Here is a 13169-nt window from a genome sequence, read left to right on the forward strand (position 1 = left end):
GTTCCCGGGAGGGGCCTCCTGGACGTCGGGCACCCGGCCGGGGGCTGGCGTGGCTCGGGGGCTCCCCCCGGCGCTGGCCTTAGGGCGCCTTTGCTTTCTGACGTGCCCCAGCGCCAGCCACGGCCCCCGTCTGGTGTGGCCTCTGCTCTGCCCTTGTCCTCGCCCACTTTCCTCCGCTGTCACTTTCCGCAGATTCACTTTCCTCAGACCCTGCTTCAGTTGTCTTTTGCTCCGAAAGTCTGGTCGCTGCTCTTTGCAGGCACAGCCCGTCCCCCGCGTCTCCGACGCGCCCGTGGACCCTACCCTGGCGCTTACTCAGCTTCCCCAACTTTCCAGACTCGCATGTGACCGATGGCGGCACTTTGGCCCGGGGAGGGCTACCTGCTGGTGCCTTGACGTCTACAAAAATGCGTGTGAGCCTGTGAGCTCAGCCACCTGATTAGAACCCCAGCTCCTAATAAGGGAGCCCCAGAAGTTCCGGGGATTGTTTTGGCTCGGAGAGGAGCCACCTGTTCGCTCGCATTAGTTAGTAGAATTCCTTTAGGAGGACTCGCCCCTGCGTTATCTATGATATGGAGGGGACACTCAGTAGGACAGGGCGGACATCAAGGTTCGATACTTGCAGATTTCATCCAGTTTGATATTTTTTCCTTTATAGTTCTGTGATATGTGCAATAATGGACCAGAAAATCTTATCTCTGGCAGCAGAAAAGTCAGCAGACAGACTCCAGGAATTCCTTCAAACCCTGGGAGGAGATGATGTGAGTAATCGGAGGCTGTTCCAAAGCTCCCGTCAGGCGTGGCGATGAATTAAGGGCGCGTTAGAGGAAGTCTGATGCTCTGCTGCCTCCTCCGGTCTTAACCCTGTAGGAGACGTGAGGTAGTGTGGCGGTAATTCACAGTTAGAAAGAAACGGGAGCGAGGCGAAATGGCCGGCCGATGGGCGTGTGTACGTTTCCATGCCTGCATGGCATTTGTAATAATTACTAAGCAAATTACTGCTGCTGTTTTTACAACACACGCGTCTGAAAGAAATGCCCAGACTAGAGCTGATGTAAGGCATTAGATTTGCCTATTGACGCATCTATATTTTATAAGGAAAATAAATGCATAAGCACTACCACACGTAAGTCCTGGCTTTTTTTTTTTTTTTTTCAGTAGAGTCGTTTATTGCAGTGGTGTGGGTGAAGCGGTTCTGAAGTCATAGGTGTGTGCCAGGGTGGATGCTCTTGGGTCATGGCTCGGGTGGTGGTGGCAAGGGCACTGTGGCATGTGGGGGCACAAAGAAAACTGTGTGGGCATAGGTTAGGCATGGAGATGCTGCCTGAACCCAGGGTTTCTCAAATTTATATATATGTGCATGCATACATTTGGGGGTGTATACGTGCATATTCCTCTGCCCCTCTCCACCTGCTGATGTAACTAAGATGCCACAGTGGCCACAGACACACCCACCACCGGGTCTCTAAGAACCATTCCCCACCAGAAGGGACGAGGGCTTTTTGGAGAAATGACTGATTTTGTAGGTGGCATAACGATGAGCCTGGATAAATGCGGTGTCGTGAAGTGCTCCCAAAATGGTGGGGTCATGTCCCGGGACAGCGGCTTGCAGGGACTCCCGTTGGCCAACCCCAGGGGCTGTTTGAACATTAAAATAACGAAGTCCAATTATGAACTTCGAGGCACTGAAAAGCAGACATTCACGAGTCCAAATTGATGATAAATAAATGGGAAGGGGGCTTTCACAGTCCTAGGAGTAGAAAATGAATTTTTCACCACCATGATGAAGATAGAATTAAGTAAGAAGCATAAGAGAATGCTAATTCCAGAGAAAATATTTTTATGCATTTCCTTTGAGCTGCTTTTAGATTTATAGAAAAGCAATAGGCTTTTCATGTATCCCTTCCCCAGTACTAGCGTCTAACTAACCTCAGCAAAAAGTTTTAAATGAGGATGTTAACGATGATATGGTGCCGTGGGTGAACTCCACCTGCAGTCCCCCCTCAGCGTCCGAATGCTCTAGAATGCCAAGAGGCCACACTGTACTTAGTTGTTCGCTGCTCTGCAGTCTGCAGTAGCTCTGTCTTTGTCTCGTGAGCTCGGTAACCTGGAAGGCTATGGGCGGTTGGTGGCCCCCAAGCAGGACCTGTGGTGTCGTTAGCAAGGGAGAACTAGAAGGGAGCAGGTCATTTGCGTGCGTTCACAGGGTGTTCTTGGCGCTTGCCGCAGAAGGAGGCCATTTATGAGGTGGGAAATTGGGCCGTTTCCTCAGAAGGGACATCAGCTGTGAGGGATGCCCGGCCCCTCTGACGTAATGTTCACCTTAAAAGGACACGTTTATTGGGCAGAGGAGAGAGACACATGTGTAGGCACAGCCGGAGGGCGGAGAGCTGCTCAGATGTGATTTCTAGGGCAGTCACTTGGGTTCTGGCCAAGAATAAATATGTTCGGTCTTAGAGGAAATGAACATCCAAAAATGAGTGTTGTTCTGTTAAAAAAAATCTATACTTGGCCCTCACTGGTGGCGCAGTGGGTTAAAACACAGCACTGAGAATCTGGAGCCGCTTCCGCATGAGTTCGATTCCCACCTGCCCTGGAGGTGACCACATGGTGTGGCGGACCTCTCCTGACCCACCCGCTGCTCCCCTCAGCAGTGTACTTCCTCGATCTGCCTGTTCTGTTCCCCACTCTGTCTCTGGTGAAGCCTCTCACTGCCTCTGAGCCTCTGGCCTGTACCCCAGTTCTGTATGCACAAATAAATAAATCTTAAAAAAAAAAAGAATCTATACTTTATTTGGACCATGCCATTAGTGTGGTAGTTCTGGTCAACCATAAGGGGGAAAAAAGTCAAAGCTCCAGAATGGCAAGAATACTTCATCTGACTTGGTTTGTCTGTTATGTTTTAAAAGGCAATGAAAACCAGGTAAGTTCAGAAATCCGTAGGTGGCTTGGGTAGCGTGGGCATTCAACAGTGTTAATTCTTTCAGTACATGCCATAGAGAAGCTGTTTTTTTTGTTTGTTTGTTTTTTTAAAGATTATTTAGTTATGCATACAAGAACTGGGGTGTAGACCAGAGGTGCCGGGTGGGGGGTGCTGGTGAGAGGACTCACCAGAGACAGAGTGGGGGACGGGCAGATCCACTGAAACACACTGCTGGGGGGAGCAGGGAGACAGGAGAGGCCTGCTGCACCCTGTGGTCACTCCTTGGCTGGGAATTGAACTTGTGCTACACGGGCTGCGGACAGCTTCAGAGTGCTGAGACTTAAACCCTGCGCCACCAGGGAGGCCCAGAGTAGCTTTTTTTTTTAATTGTTTTTTCCATCAGTGTCTCACAATTTTGAATACAGATCTTTCACCGTCTCAGTTAAATTTGCTTCTACGTAGTCTAAGATTGATTTTTTAAAAATATTTCACACTCCTCTCTGTCCTTAGTTATTATGTCTCTGGCTCTTGTTTACATACATATTTGTGTATCCCTTTCCCTCCTCCACTGTTGACTGAGTCAGATTACCATGTTTCTCTTCTTCCTCCTGTATCCCTGTGCTGAGGAAAGAGACGATGCTAAAAATGTATTTGTTGAGTATTTATTCCCAAGAACACAGCTCAGTGCTGATTAAATACTTGGTAAGTATTTGTAGAGTGAGTGTGTAAGTAAATTTCGGTCCTGGTACTGCAGCATCATATTAGGATCTGTCCTGCTCTGTTTACATAAATGTGATGTTTGTGATACTTGGAGCCTTGGAATGATTTGAACCTGACAGCTAATTGTTTGATCGTGTGAACGCAGCATGTCGGGTCTCCAGACTGCAGCTTTCCCTTTGATTGCAGTTGGCTGGTCTCCTTCGGAACCGGTTGCTGGAGGGAAAGGCTGCCGGAGCCCTGCTGAGAGCCATCTTCAAAGGTAAGGGAGGAAGCCTTCTCTGCCCCGGCTCACTGTTGGATGTGCTCAGTCCTGGCACATGTTGTTGCACTTTACCCGTTTGAAGCCCCACTGGGACGCGTTTTGTGTGTTTGGGAGTCTACAGATTTAGTTAGAGCTGCAGCCTCTTGTCCTGTGGTCTTCAGCCATCTTACTGGAGTGGCTTGAGGTAGCTACCAAGGTGGTATTATCGCTGCTTTGGGCACCTGTAAAGGATACACTTTATAACATCTGCTTTAGTTTACTTGTGCTTTTACAATTGTGGAGAAAGCAAATGTTTAGAGCTTATCTGTGCTGAACAGGGGAGGAGCCGGGAACTCCTTTTGGTGAAATGGAGTGTCTTGGTGCCTTCCGGAGAGGCTTGATTCCCAGCGTGCTGTAATGTTCCTGTGTAAATGGCAGGTGTAATTCATGCCGGTTTTATAAACTGTGATAGGATAAAATTCTACAAGGAAAAGTTTGAAAGTGACCTTTTTTCACAGATTATTTTAACTTGGTTAGTGTTCTTTAAGTAAATTGGGTCTTTACTGCAAAGGTTCAAAAAACATATCTTTCTGTACATGAAAAAAGTTTTAGAATTGCTTGAGTCAACCTTTTTGAAAATTGCTAAATGACATTTTGTAGAAATCCTAGAGAAGAGGAAATACTGAAGCAGAAGCGCTGCCTAGTGATGAATCACAGTAGCAATTAACAGTCACTTTCACTAGTAAGTGAAAGAAATGAAAATGACTTTTTCCTTGTACAGGCTAGCCTGGGCGTAGCTGGCTTTTTTCACCTAATTAAAAAACCTTGGAAAGCAGGAAGGACCAGAATTGTTTTAATCCTGTTAATTGATGATGTAAAGATGAGCAGTTAGCTTACGGTGACGTTATTTAAAACTGGGTATCAGTCCCAGAGAAAATAGTCACCCTTTTGAAGCATGCAGTTGTTAGCTGAGACGTAACTGACATACATGATTCACCTCTGGTGGGTTTTGGTGTTCCATCACCATAATCGAGTAATATTTTATTACTCTTAAAAGAGCCTGTGCCTCTTCGCTGTCCCCTCTCCCTACACCAGGCCTTCAGAAAGCAGGTGTCAGTGGGCCTCTTCTGGGTACTTCATGTGGACGGGATCGTGCAAGACGCGGCCTTTGTGAGTCAGGCAGCGCCCATGTAGCTGCATCGCTGCTTTGGTCATTGTCTGGTTCATCACATTTTCCCATGATGCATTGATGGCGTTTAGGTTGATTCCGATTTCTGGCATGACTAACACCACTCTGAAATGTCGCGACTTTTTGCATCAGTAGGCACATTTTCATTTGCTTGCTGTATCTCTAAGGATGCAGTCGCTCGGCCCCAGGCGACCGCGCAGTTTGCCTTGAGCGCACGTGTGAGGGCTGCTTTCTCGGCGCCTGTCACCATCCTGCTGGCGCCCAGCTTTGCTTTGAAGCTCTTGATGTAGCTACTGGCTTTTTGTTTCTTTTGAGAGAAGTGTCTAGTCAGGCATTTGCACTGTTAAGAATATGGTCTTATAAAATAATTGTTTATGTAAACTACTAAAATAACTGATAAAATAATTTTAACAATTAGGCTGTAATAATTTTTTCTGTATTTTAAAGAGAAGCCTCTTACAAGATACACAGTTTGTAAAATCCTCCCATTCTAGGTTCTTTCATCTTCTTTTTCTGAAGCACAAAGCTTTAAATTTTGATATACAGTTTTTGTTTGTGTTTTCAGTGATTGTCAAAGTAACTAGCTTAATCCAGGGTTATGAAGGATTTATGTAACTTATATAACCAAGTTTATATGCCTTTAGCTTTACCGTTTAGACTTTTGGTCCATTTTCTTCTTTTTAACTACATAAATTTATACCTACAAGAACTGGGTACAGATCAGAGTGGCAGAGGGTGAAGATGGGAAGATGGACTGAAGTCCACTGCTGGGGGCACAGCCGAGAGAAAGGAGAGGTCTGCTGCGCCCTGGGCCATTCCCTGGCCTGCTGGGGGTCAGACTCGTGCTGCAGACTGATGGTAGCTTAATAGCGTTGTCTTTAACCCCTGTGCCACCAGGGAGGCCCCATTTTAGCGTTTTTAATGAAAATGTACACAAGATGACTTTGCTGCCGTGTCTTCCCCACTGTTTCTCCACTTTGCCTTTTCCTGTCCTGCTGGGCAGGCCTGACTCTGCGCTCTAGGCCCTTTTTGCAATGCTGTCTGGTTTTTGTCCGGTGATAGCCTTGCTGGGTGGACACCCACGTGGACGGGTGGCGCTCGCCTCTCCCTGCGCGCATCCGTGGAGAGCACGCTCTTCCCTCTGGACACCGGGCCGTTCTGCCGTTTGCTGCCCTCTGTGGGGTCCACACGGCCTTCCGATGACAGAGCTGGACGTGGCTCTCCTGTCTCCGCTCTTTGGGGAGGGGGGAGACAGGACGTCTGTGAACGTGGGGCAGTGCTGGGGAGGGCTTTTTACAGTCACAAGGGACTGAACTTCATTTTGGCCACTGATTCTTTCGCTGTTGCCACAAGAAAGGACAAGTGTGAGTGCTTAACAATTTCTGCAAAAAAAAAAAAAAAATTAGAAAGCAAGGTTTTGGTAGGGATCATGTTGAATCTTGGAAGTTGGGAAGTATTGCTGTTTTGGTATGTCTTCCATTGTGTGAATCTGTCACATATTTCTATTTACTTAAGTCATCTTTCACTACTTGGAATGATGCTTTATCGTTGTCAGAGTACAGATCTGCACTTCTTCATTAAGGTTACTCTAACGTAATGGTTGTTTTCCAGTTTAGACTTGGGCGCGTTCCTTGTCGTGGGTGGCCACGTGGCAGCCATATTCCCGCAGCCTTCCTTGCTAGCTAGCTCTGGATTCCTTAGCATGTTTTAGGTGTAAGATAATATCATTCATGAAGAGAGATGATCTTACTTCTTCCATCCTGGCTGAAACCGCCTACGGTGGATGGAAATGGCTGGAGGCCGACATCCTTGTCTTGTCCCTGACCCTAGAGAGAGGCCTTCTGACTTCTCATCCTTCAGTGTGATATGACGTGGTTTTACCCACAGATGCCCTTCATTAGATGCAATTCCCATCTTTCTCTAGATTTTAGGGCATTGGGTATCAGATTATTTACATGTTTCTCTTCTGTCTGCTAGGATGATCATGTAGTGAGTAGTGGGATGATTCCATTTTCAAAATGAGACTGCAAAGCTATTTCCCCTGCCAGGTTGCCACTCAGACACGTAAGACTGTCTTGTCTCTGTGCTCCTGTTAAACACACAAGGTTCCCCCTGCTCTGAGGACACTGGAGCCCGTCGGAGACGCAGAATATACACTTGCTGTATCCAGTTGGTGGAATCGGGAGATTTGCAGAAAGAAATAGCCTCCGAGATCATAGGCATACTAATGCTCGAGGTGAGCTGGGAAGATCTTCTTTGGTTTGGGGCAGATTGGGGGGGCTTACCGACAAGCTTGTTGACGGAGCACATCACTAACGCGTGCCTGCGCCAGCCCAGTGCCTCCTTATGCGACAGAGCCAAGTGGAAGGCCGGCGGGCACACGGCAGCTGCGCGCACGTTTCTTGCCTGTGAAGCGTGTCTGAGCGTGTTGCTGCTGGCGAATTCTGGCCTTTAAAGTTCGTCGCGGCCACAGGCTCGCACCACCGCAGAGTGCGGCCGTGGCGCTGTAGGGCCAGCGCCAGGCCTGTCGATTCAGCAGAAGGCGGTTTCCGAGACAGCAGACTTGGAGCTTTCGGTCTCAGGTTTTCATGGTCCCCCGGACTTGTAGGTGCACAACTTCCCGGGACCGCTCCTGGCCGACTTGGCCAGGGAGTTCGTTGACGCTGTGGAGGACGGCAGCCTGAGGCGCGGCGGGTCGCTGGAGCTGCTGCCCGTCGTTCTCACGGCCCTGGCTGCCAGGAGGGAGTCTGTGGCTTCCGGAAAAGGTAGTTCTCCTCGGGTCTGGATGGCTTTCTCGCTCTTCTGCTGCACGTGTTTCTTAGTGTATTTTTTGCATTATTAGATGAACTGAGCGGAGAAGAATGTAAGAAGCAGTTGATAAACACCCTCTGTTCTGGAAGGTGAGTCTTTCTCGCTAATGTGTGGAACTATCTCAACCACAATGGCCAAAAAGAATTAGTGTCAGTTTCAGGAATTTAGATCATTGAGAACTTTTTAGTCTGATTTTTTTTCATAAGATACTGTAAAACCATTTAGTCTGAAATGAATATTTGAGATTATTTACTATATTCTGTTCTATATCCCTGTATAATGTCTGCTTATCTTGATGGTTCTTATCGTACAAACATTTCAACACCAACACTTGTTACAAACAAGCACATATAATAGAGAGATTGCAAGTTACAGTATATAAGCTATGTGAGTTAAAATAGTATTACTTTATGAAACTTGTATTCATTAAGAATGAAATATTTAAAGATGTACAGCATAGGTGAAAAATACTATATAGTCAGTGAAATAAAGAGAAGACTAAATTACTGAGTTACGTAATTGTATGATCCTGCTTGGGTCTACTGGAAAGAACCAGAAGGGAATACTATTCCAGGGTTCTCTGAGCCAGAGATAAGTGCTTTACGACTGCTTGTGTATGACTGCCCACACAGATGTAGGCATGCACAGCACGTGTATGCTGGTCACTCACCCATTTCTTTTTCATCACAGTGTTCATTCAGTGCACATGTCACACCTTGCTGTTCCCATGCATACTTCTGTTCATGTCAGCACATACAGCTCCGTCACCCTCTGTGACAGTTCTGTAGTATTCTGTAATTACTTGACCGGTCTCCAATTGTTAGATTAAGTGTTTTTTTCCAGTAAGTCTGGTTATTGGTTTTTGCTATTACAAAAGGTGTTACATAAAATATCCTTACCTGTTTGGGTGAACTTGAGCAAGCATGTACATGAGATATTTTTCTGGTAGTGAGTTGGGAGGGTCTGTGGGTTGTGTGCTTTTCTAAAGTTGATACGTAGTGCCAGCTTCTCTGAGGACTGGTCACTCTCCACTCGCAGGAACAGTACGTGAATGTGAAGAATGTTTGTTTTGTTCTCATCAGCACTGAGTATCATCAGGTTTTGATTTTGCCAGTCTGATAGGTTAAAAGCTTAGTTACTTCATTGTTTCACTTGACAAAAATTTCATTAACAAATCAGTTTTTAAAAAATGATTTTAATGTCCTTGCCCAAGGGTGCCAAATCACCTTGAAATGACCCTAGAATTTGTTTCCCTTACTAATTTTACAAAATAAGTAAGATAAAGTGAGGTACACTCTCATGTCCTTTGTCATCGTCTTTAACCAGGTGGGACCCACAGTATGCCATCCCGCTCGTCTCCATGTTCAGGCAAGTCTCAGTCCCTTCCCTTACTCCCCGCTCGGAGCTGAAAGGTAGGAAGCTCAAACACTGCTGTCCCCACCCTCGAGTTTCCCGCTAGAGGATCTCCTCTCCTCTTGTTTGGTTTGTTTGTAATGAATTTCCCCCCCACAATGTGACTTTGCTTAACTAAGTGATTGGGTTTTTTCGAGGTTCTCTTAGAGAAGGAAAAAGAAAACCAAAACAGAAGGAGAGTTGTGATGTTTTACTATTGCCCACGTAGGCTTTGGCCTTAGCCTTTAGTCTTTCACCCACAGGGATGTTCCCTTGACTGCAGAAGAAGTGGAGCTTCTGACTGAGAAAGTGTTGAGGATGTTCTCCAAACTTAATCTTCAGGAAATACCACCTTTAGTCTATCAGCTTCTGATTCTCTCCTCAAAGGTACAAGTGAAAATGTTTCTTTTCAACTGTTGTGGAGTGACTAGCTGAGGCCAGTTGGGGCGCTCACACTGCGGCTTTCCTCCTCTAGCGTTGCTGCTTTTACTTCGGGGTGATGGGAAAGGTCATGTGCCTCGTCTGCACGCTTCTCTTCTGCCACAGTTCCGGGGTGTGGTACTAGAAGGGACAGTGACCTCAACACGTCGCTGTAGACTCTGAAACCTGGCACTGAGCTGTAGTTCGCACCAAATTCAACTTGAAAGTGCTCTATAAATGGCTAGTGTGACCCTCGCTTGTACTTAGTAGTCGGATTTGTACTGCATGATCCTTTAAGCTGAAAAGTACTTTTCCTTGCTTTTCTGCTTCTTTGTGTGGAGCTAGCTTGCCCATTTTATACTTTTTCAGGGAAGCAGAATGAAGGTTTTGGAAGGAATCATAGCTTTCTTCAATGAGCTGGATATGCAGCATAGTGAGGAGCAGAGCGGCGATGAGTGAGTATTGTAGACCGAAACGAAACCGTTTTATAAAGATGTCTCCTCATTGATATTTTAGTGATTCAGTATCATCTAATCTTTTGGATCTACTTTTACCTCAGTATAGACCTTTCCTGGTCCTCTGCTAGCTGCTCAGTAATGAAGTAAGAAGGAGAAACTTCCAAGCATAGAGCCACCTTCTCAGCTTTTCCACTGTTCTGTTCTCAGGAAACTAGCGGTAGTTTCTGTAAGCTGCAGATTTAAAATGTCTGCCCTGCACCAGAAACTACAGTGATGAACCTGTCAGGCAGGGTCCCAGCTCTCCTGAGTTTAAATTTCAGTGAGAACCGAAAATCGATCAGCAGCAACAAAATACTAAGGCGGAAGTGGCTGTGCAGATAGTTCAAATGGGCGACGCGTGGTGACTGCAGTGCACTTCAGCTGGGTGGCCAGAGAGCACCCTGCTGGCAAGGTGCTCTTCTAATTGCCCCTGAAGGATAAGAGCCTCAACATGTAGATCTCGGAAAAGAAGGTTCTCGGGCTGTGGAGCAGTTAGCCCACAGGCGGGTCAGCGCACAGCACCAAGCACGACCAGTCCCAGTGCACGAAGCTGCTTTTAAGAGCAGCTCCTTGGAGGTGCCACTGCTACGCCAGGGCTATGCTGGGCGCGCTGCGACCTCGCCACAGCCGCCTTTGCCTCTTCCGCAAATGCAGAAGCCGAGGCAGAGAGAGAAGAAATTCCCTTAGGTTCTGAAGTGGTGGGGTGGGTTTGAGGCCGAGCAGCGTGGCTGCGAGCTCATCCTGCTGGCCCTGGTGCAGCCAATGGCTGCTCGTCCACAGCACAGGCTTGCCCCGGTGCCACGTCCGCCCCAGGAGGCTGGGCCTTCGAGTCAAGAAGCCTGGCAGGAGAGCAGGTTGGGGTGGGTGAGTCCTGTTGAGTTTGGCGTGTGTGGCAGCACCATGCGGAGGTGTGGCACAGGAGACGGGCTACAGGCGCGGTCAGGGCTAGAGGCAGACCTGGAGGACCGAGCCCATAGGACGGAGGGGTCACTTAGAGATGTTGTGGGCGCCCGAGACTGAATTCAGGAGCATTCCATTACTTAAAGGAGCCATGAGCCAGCAAAACAAATTGAGAAGAGGCCAGTGGCAGGGCCCCAGAAGCTAAGAGAAGAGATTGCTTCAAGAAAAAAGTGGTCAGCTGAGGCCCTCCCTGGTGGCGCAGCGGGTTAAAGCACAGCACTGAGACGCTAAAGCCGCTTCCGCATGAGTTCGATCCCCGCCTGCCCCGGAGGTGACCCCAGGGCGCGGCAGACCTCTCCTGACCCGCCCGCTGCTCCCCTCAGCAGTGTACTTCGTCGATCTGCCTGTTCTACTCCCCACTCTGTCTCTGGTGAAGCCTCTCACCCTCCGCATCTCTGGCCTGTACCCCAGTTCTGTATGAATAAATATATCTTTAAAAAAAAAAAAAAGTGGTCAGCTGTGTCAAATTTGCTGAGCCATTAATTAAGATAGGACTTGATGACTGGTTTTGGCACCATGGAGGTCATTTTGTAACGTTGGCAAGAATGTCAGATGGCTTTGGCGGGTGGGAAGGGTGCGGAAGCCTAGTTGGATTGGATTGGGATGGGTAAGGAAGTAGAAATAATGACCCTAGACAGTTCTTTCAGGAGGTTTTCTTGCAGAACGGAACAGTTGGGGGGGAGGAGAGTTTGTATTTGCGGCTGGCCTCTGGTGATGATGTGAGTTTGGGTTGGGTGAATGGGCCTGTTCATCTGGTCTCTCGCACCAGCCACAGCTCATTCTGGTCTTTTGAATCTTCCAGGCTGTTGGACCTGGTTACCGTGCCTTCAGGCGAACTGCGCCACGTGGAAGGCACTGTTATTCTCCACACTGTGTTTGCCATCAAGCTGGACTGCGAACTAGGAAGAGAGCTCCTGAAACACTTGAAGGTAGCACGAGACCCGGGACCTCTGTGACTCGGGGACACTTGAGCCAGGCCTCTGTGCCGTTCAGGGCCTGTCGACGGGAGGCCAGCAGGAGTAGCGCGGCGTGACCTGCGATGGAGGGGCGTGTCTGTGCTCCGGGAACATAGGGGCGATGTCACCACACTCTGATAGCGTACCTGAAGTGTTCTGGGGTTTTTGTCTACTTGTTTTCTTTAAAGTGTGTTTAGCAGGAAACTCAAACTCTGATCTTAGCTCCATTTTATGTGACCTTCAGCCTCCACCGCTGTTTCCCATTCATGCATTGGGGATATTGGATGTTACTAGTAGTGGATGGCGTTTCGTGATGCTAGGTCATTCGTCTGATATTTGTGAAGTAGTAAGATAAAAATCAGATGTGCTATGAACTCTTAAAATTACAGCTAAAGGGTCTTTTTTCCATCCAGCTTTTTATTTTGAAAAGTTTAGCCCACAGAAATGTTGGACACCTGGCATGATGAACCCCGGCGTGCCCCACGTTCACCAGGTAGACGCCTGGCCTCGTTTACCTTGTCTTGCTTCCTCACATCTTTCGCCAGCCACTACTAAAAATAGCCAGTATCCCCAGTGCATGAGTGGGTGGCAGAGGTTGAGGCAACCTCTTTCTTCCATTTGAAAGTGAGTTGCAGATGTCATGGCTCTCACGAAGGCCGAACGCTTCCGCGGGGTGTTGGAGCGTCCAGCCAGTGTCTTGTGTGCGTGAGTGGTGAGAGGATTCACCAGAGACAGAGTAGTGGGCAGAACAGGGGATCCACTGAGGGGAGCAGCAGGCAAGAGGTCTGCTGCGCCATGTGGGTCACCTCCAGGGCTGGGGATCGAACGCGTCCTGAAGCAGCTGCGGCCGGCTTCAAAGACCTGTACTTTAATCCGTAGTGCCACCAGGGAGGGCCCTAAACTTAGGTTTAAATTGTTAAGAAACTGCCAGAATTTCTCAAAGTGGCAGTATCATCTTAAATCCCACCAGCACTGGGTGGGGTTCTCATTTCTCCTTTCTGACCAATATTTACTAGTGCCTTCTGTTTGTTTCTGCTTCTACCCACCCTAGTGTTAGCTT

General features: G+C 48.0%; 1 protein-coding gene across 5 annotated transcripts in view; it reads left to right on the forward strand.

Annotated features, from left to right (window-relative positions):
* Window positions 1-676: 676 nt before the first annotated feature.
* The window catches only part of FANCI (Fanconi anemia, complementation group I), a 41879-nt gene continuing 29386 nt past the window's right edge, over window positions 677-13169 (forward strand). For all 5 annotated transcript variants that reach the window (XM_012732737.1, XM_012732738.1, XM_012732741.1 and 2 more), the window contains exons 1-9: window positions 677-761; window positions 3830-3902; window positions 7179-7309; window positions 7682-7838; window positions 7916-7973; window positions 9211-9252; window positions 9540-9663; window positions 10066-10151; window positions 11956-12082. In XM_012732737.1, the coding sequence (XP_012588191.1) occupies window positions 678-761; window positions 3830-3902; window positions 7179-7309; window positions 7682-7838; window positions 7916-7973; window positions 9211-9252; window positions 9540-9663; window positions 10066-10151; window positions 11956-12082 (882 nt within the window). In that variant the 5' untranslated portion in view covers window position 677. The remainder of the gene's footprint in view (window positions 762-3829; window positions 3903-7178; window positions 7310-7681; window positions 7839-7915; window positions 7974-9210; window positions 9253-9539; window positions 9664-10065; window positions 10152-11955; window positions 12083-13169) is intronic.

Source organism: Condylura cristata, unplaced genomic scaffold, assembly GCF_000260355.1.
Source record: "Condylura cristata isolate star-nosed mole 26May11 unplaced genomic scaffold, ConCri1.0 scaffold00035, whole genome shotgun sequence".
NCBI classification, from domain to species: domain Eukaryota; kingdom Metazoa; phylum Chordata; class Mammalia; order Eulipotyphla; family Talpidae; genus Condylura; species Condylura cristata.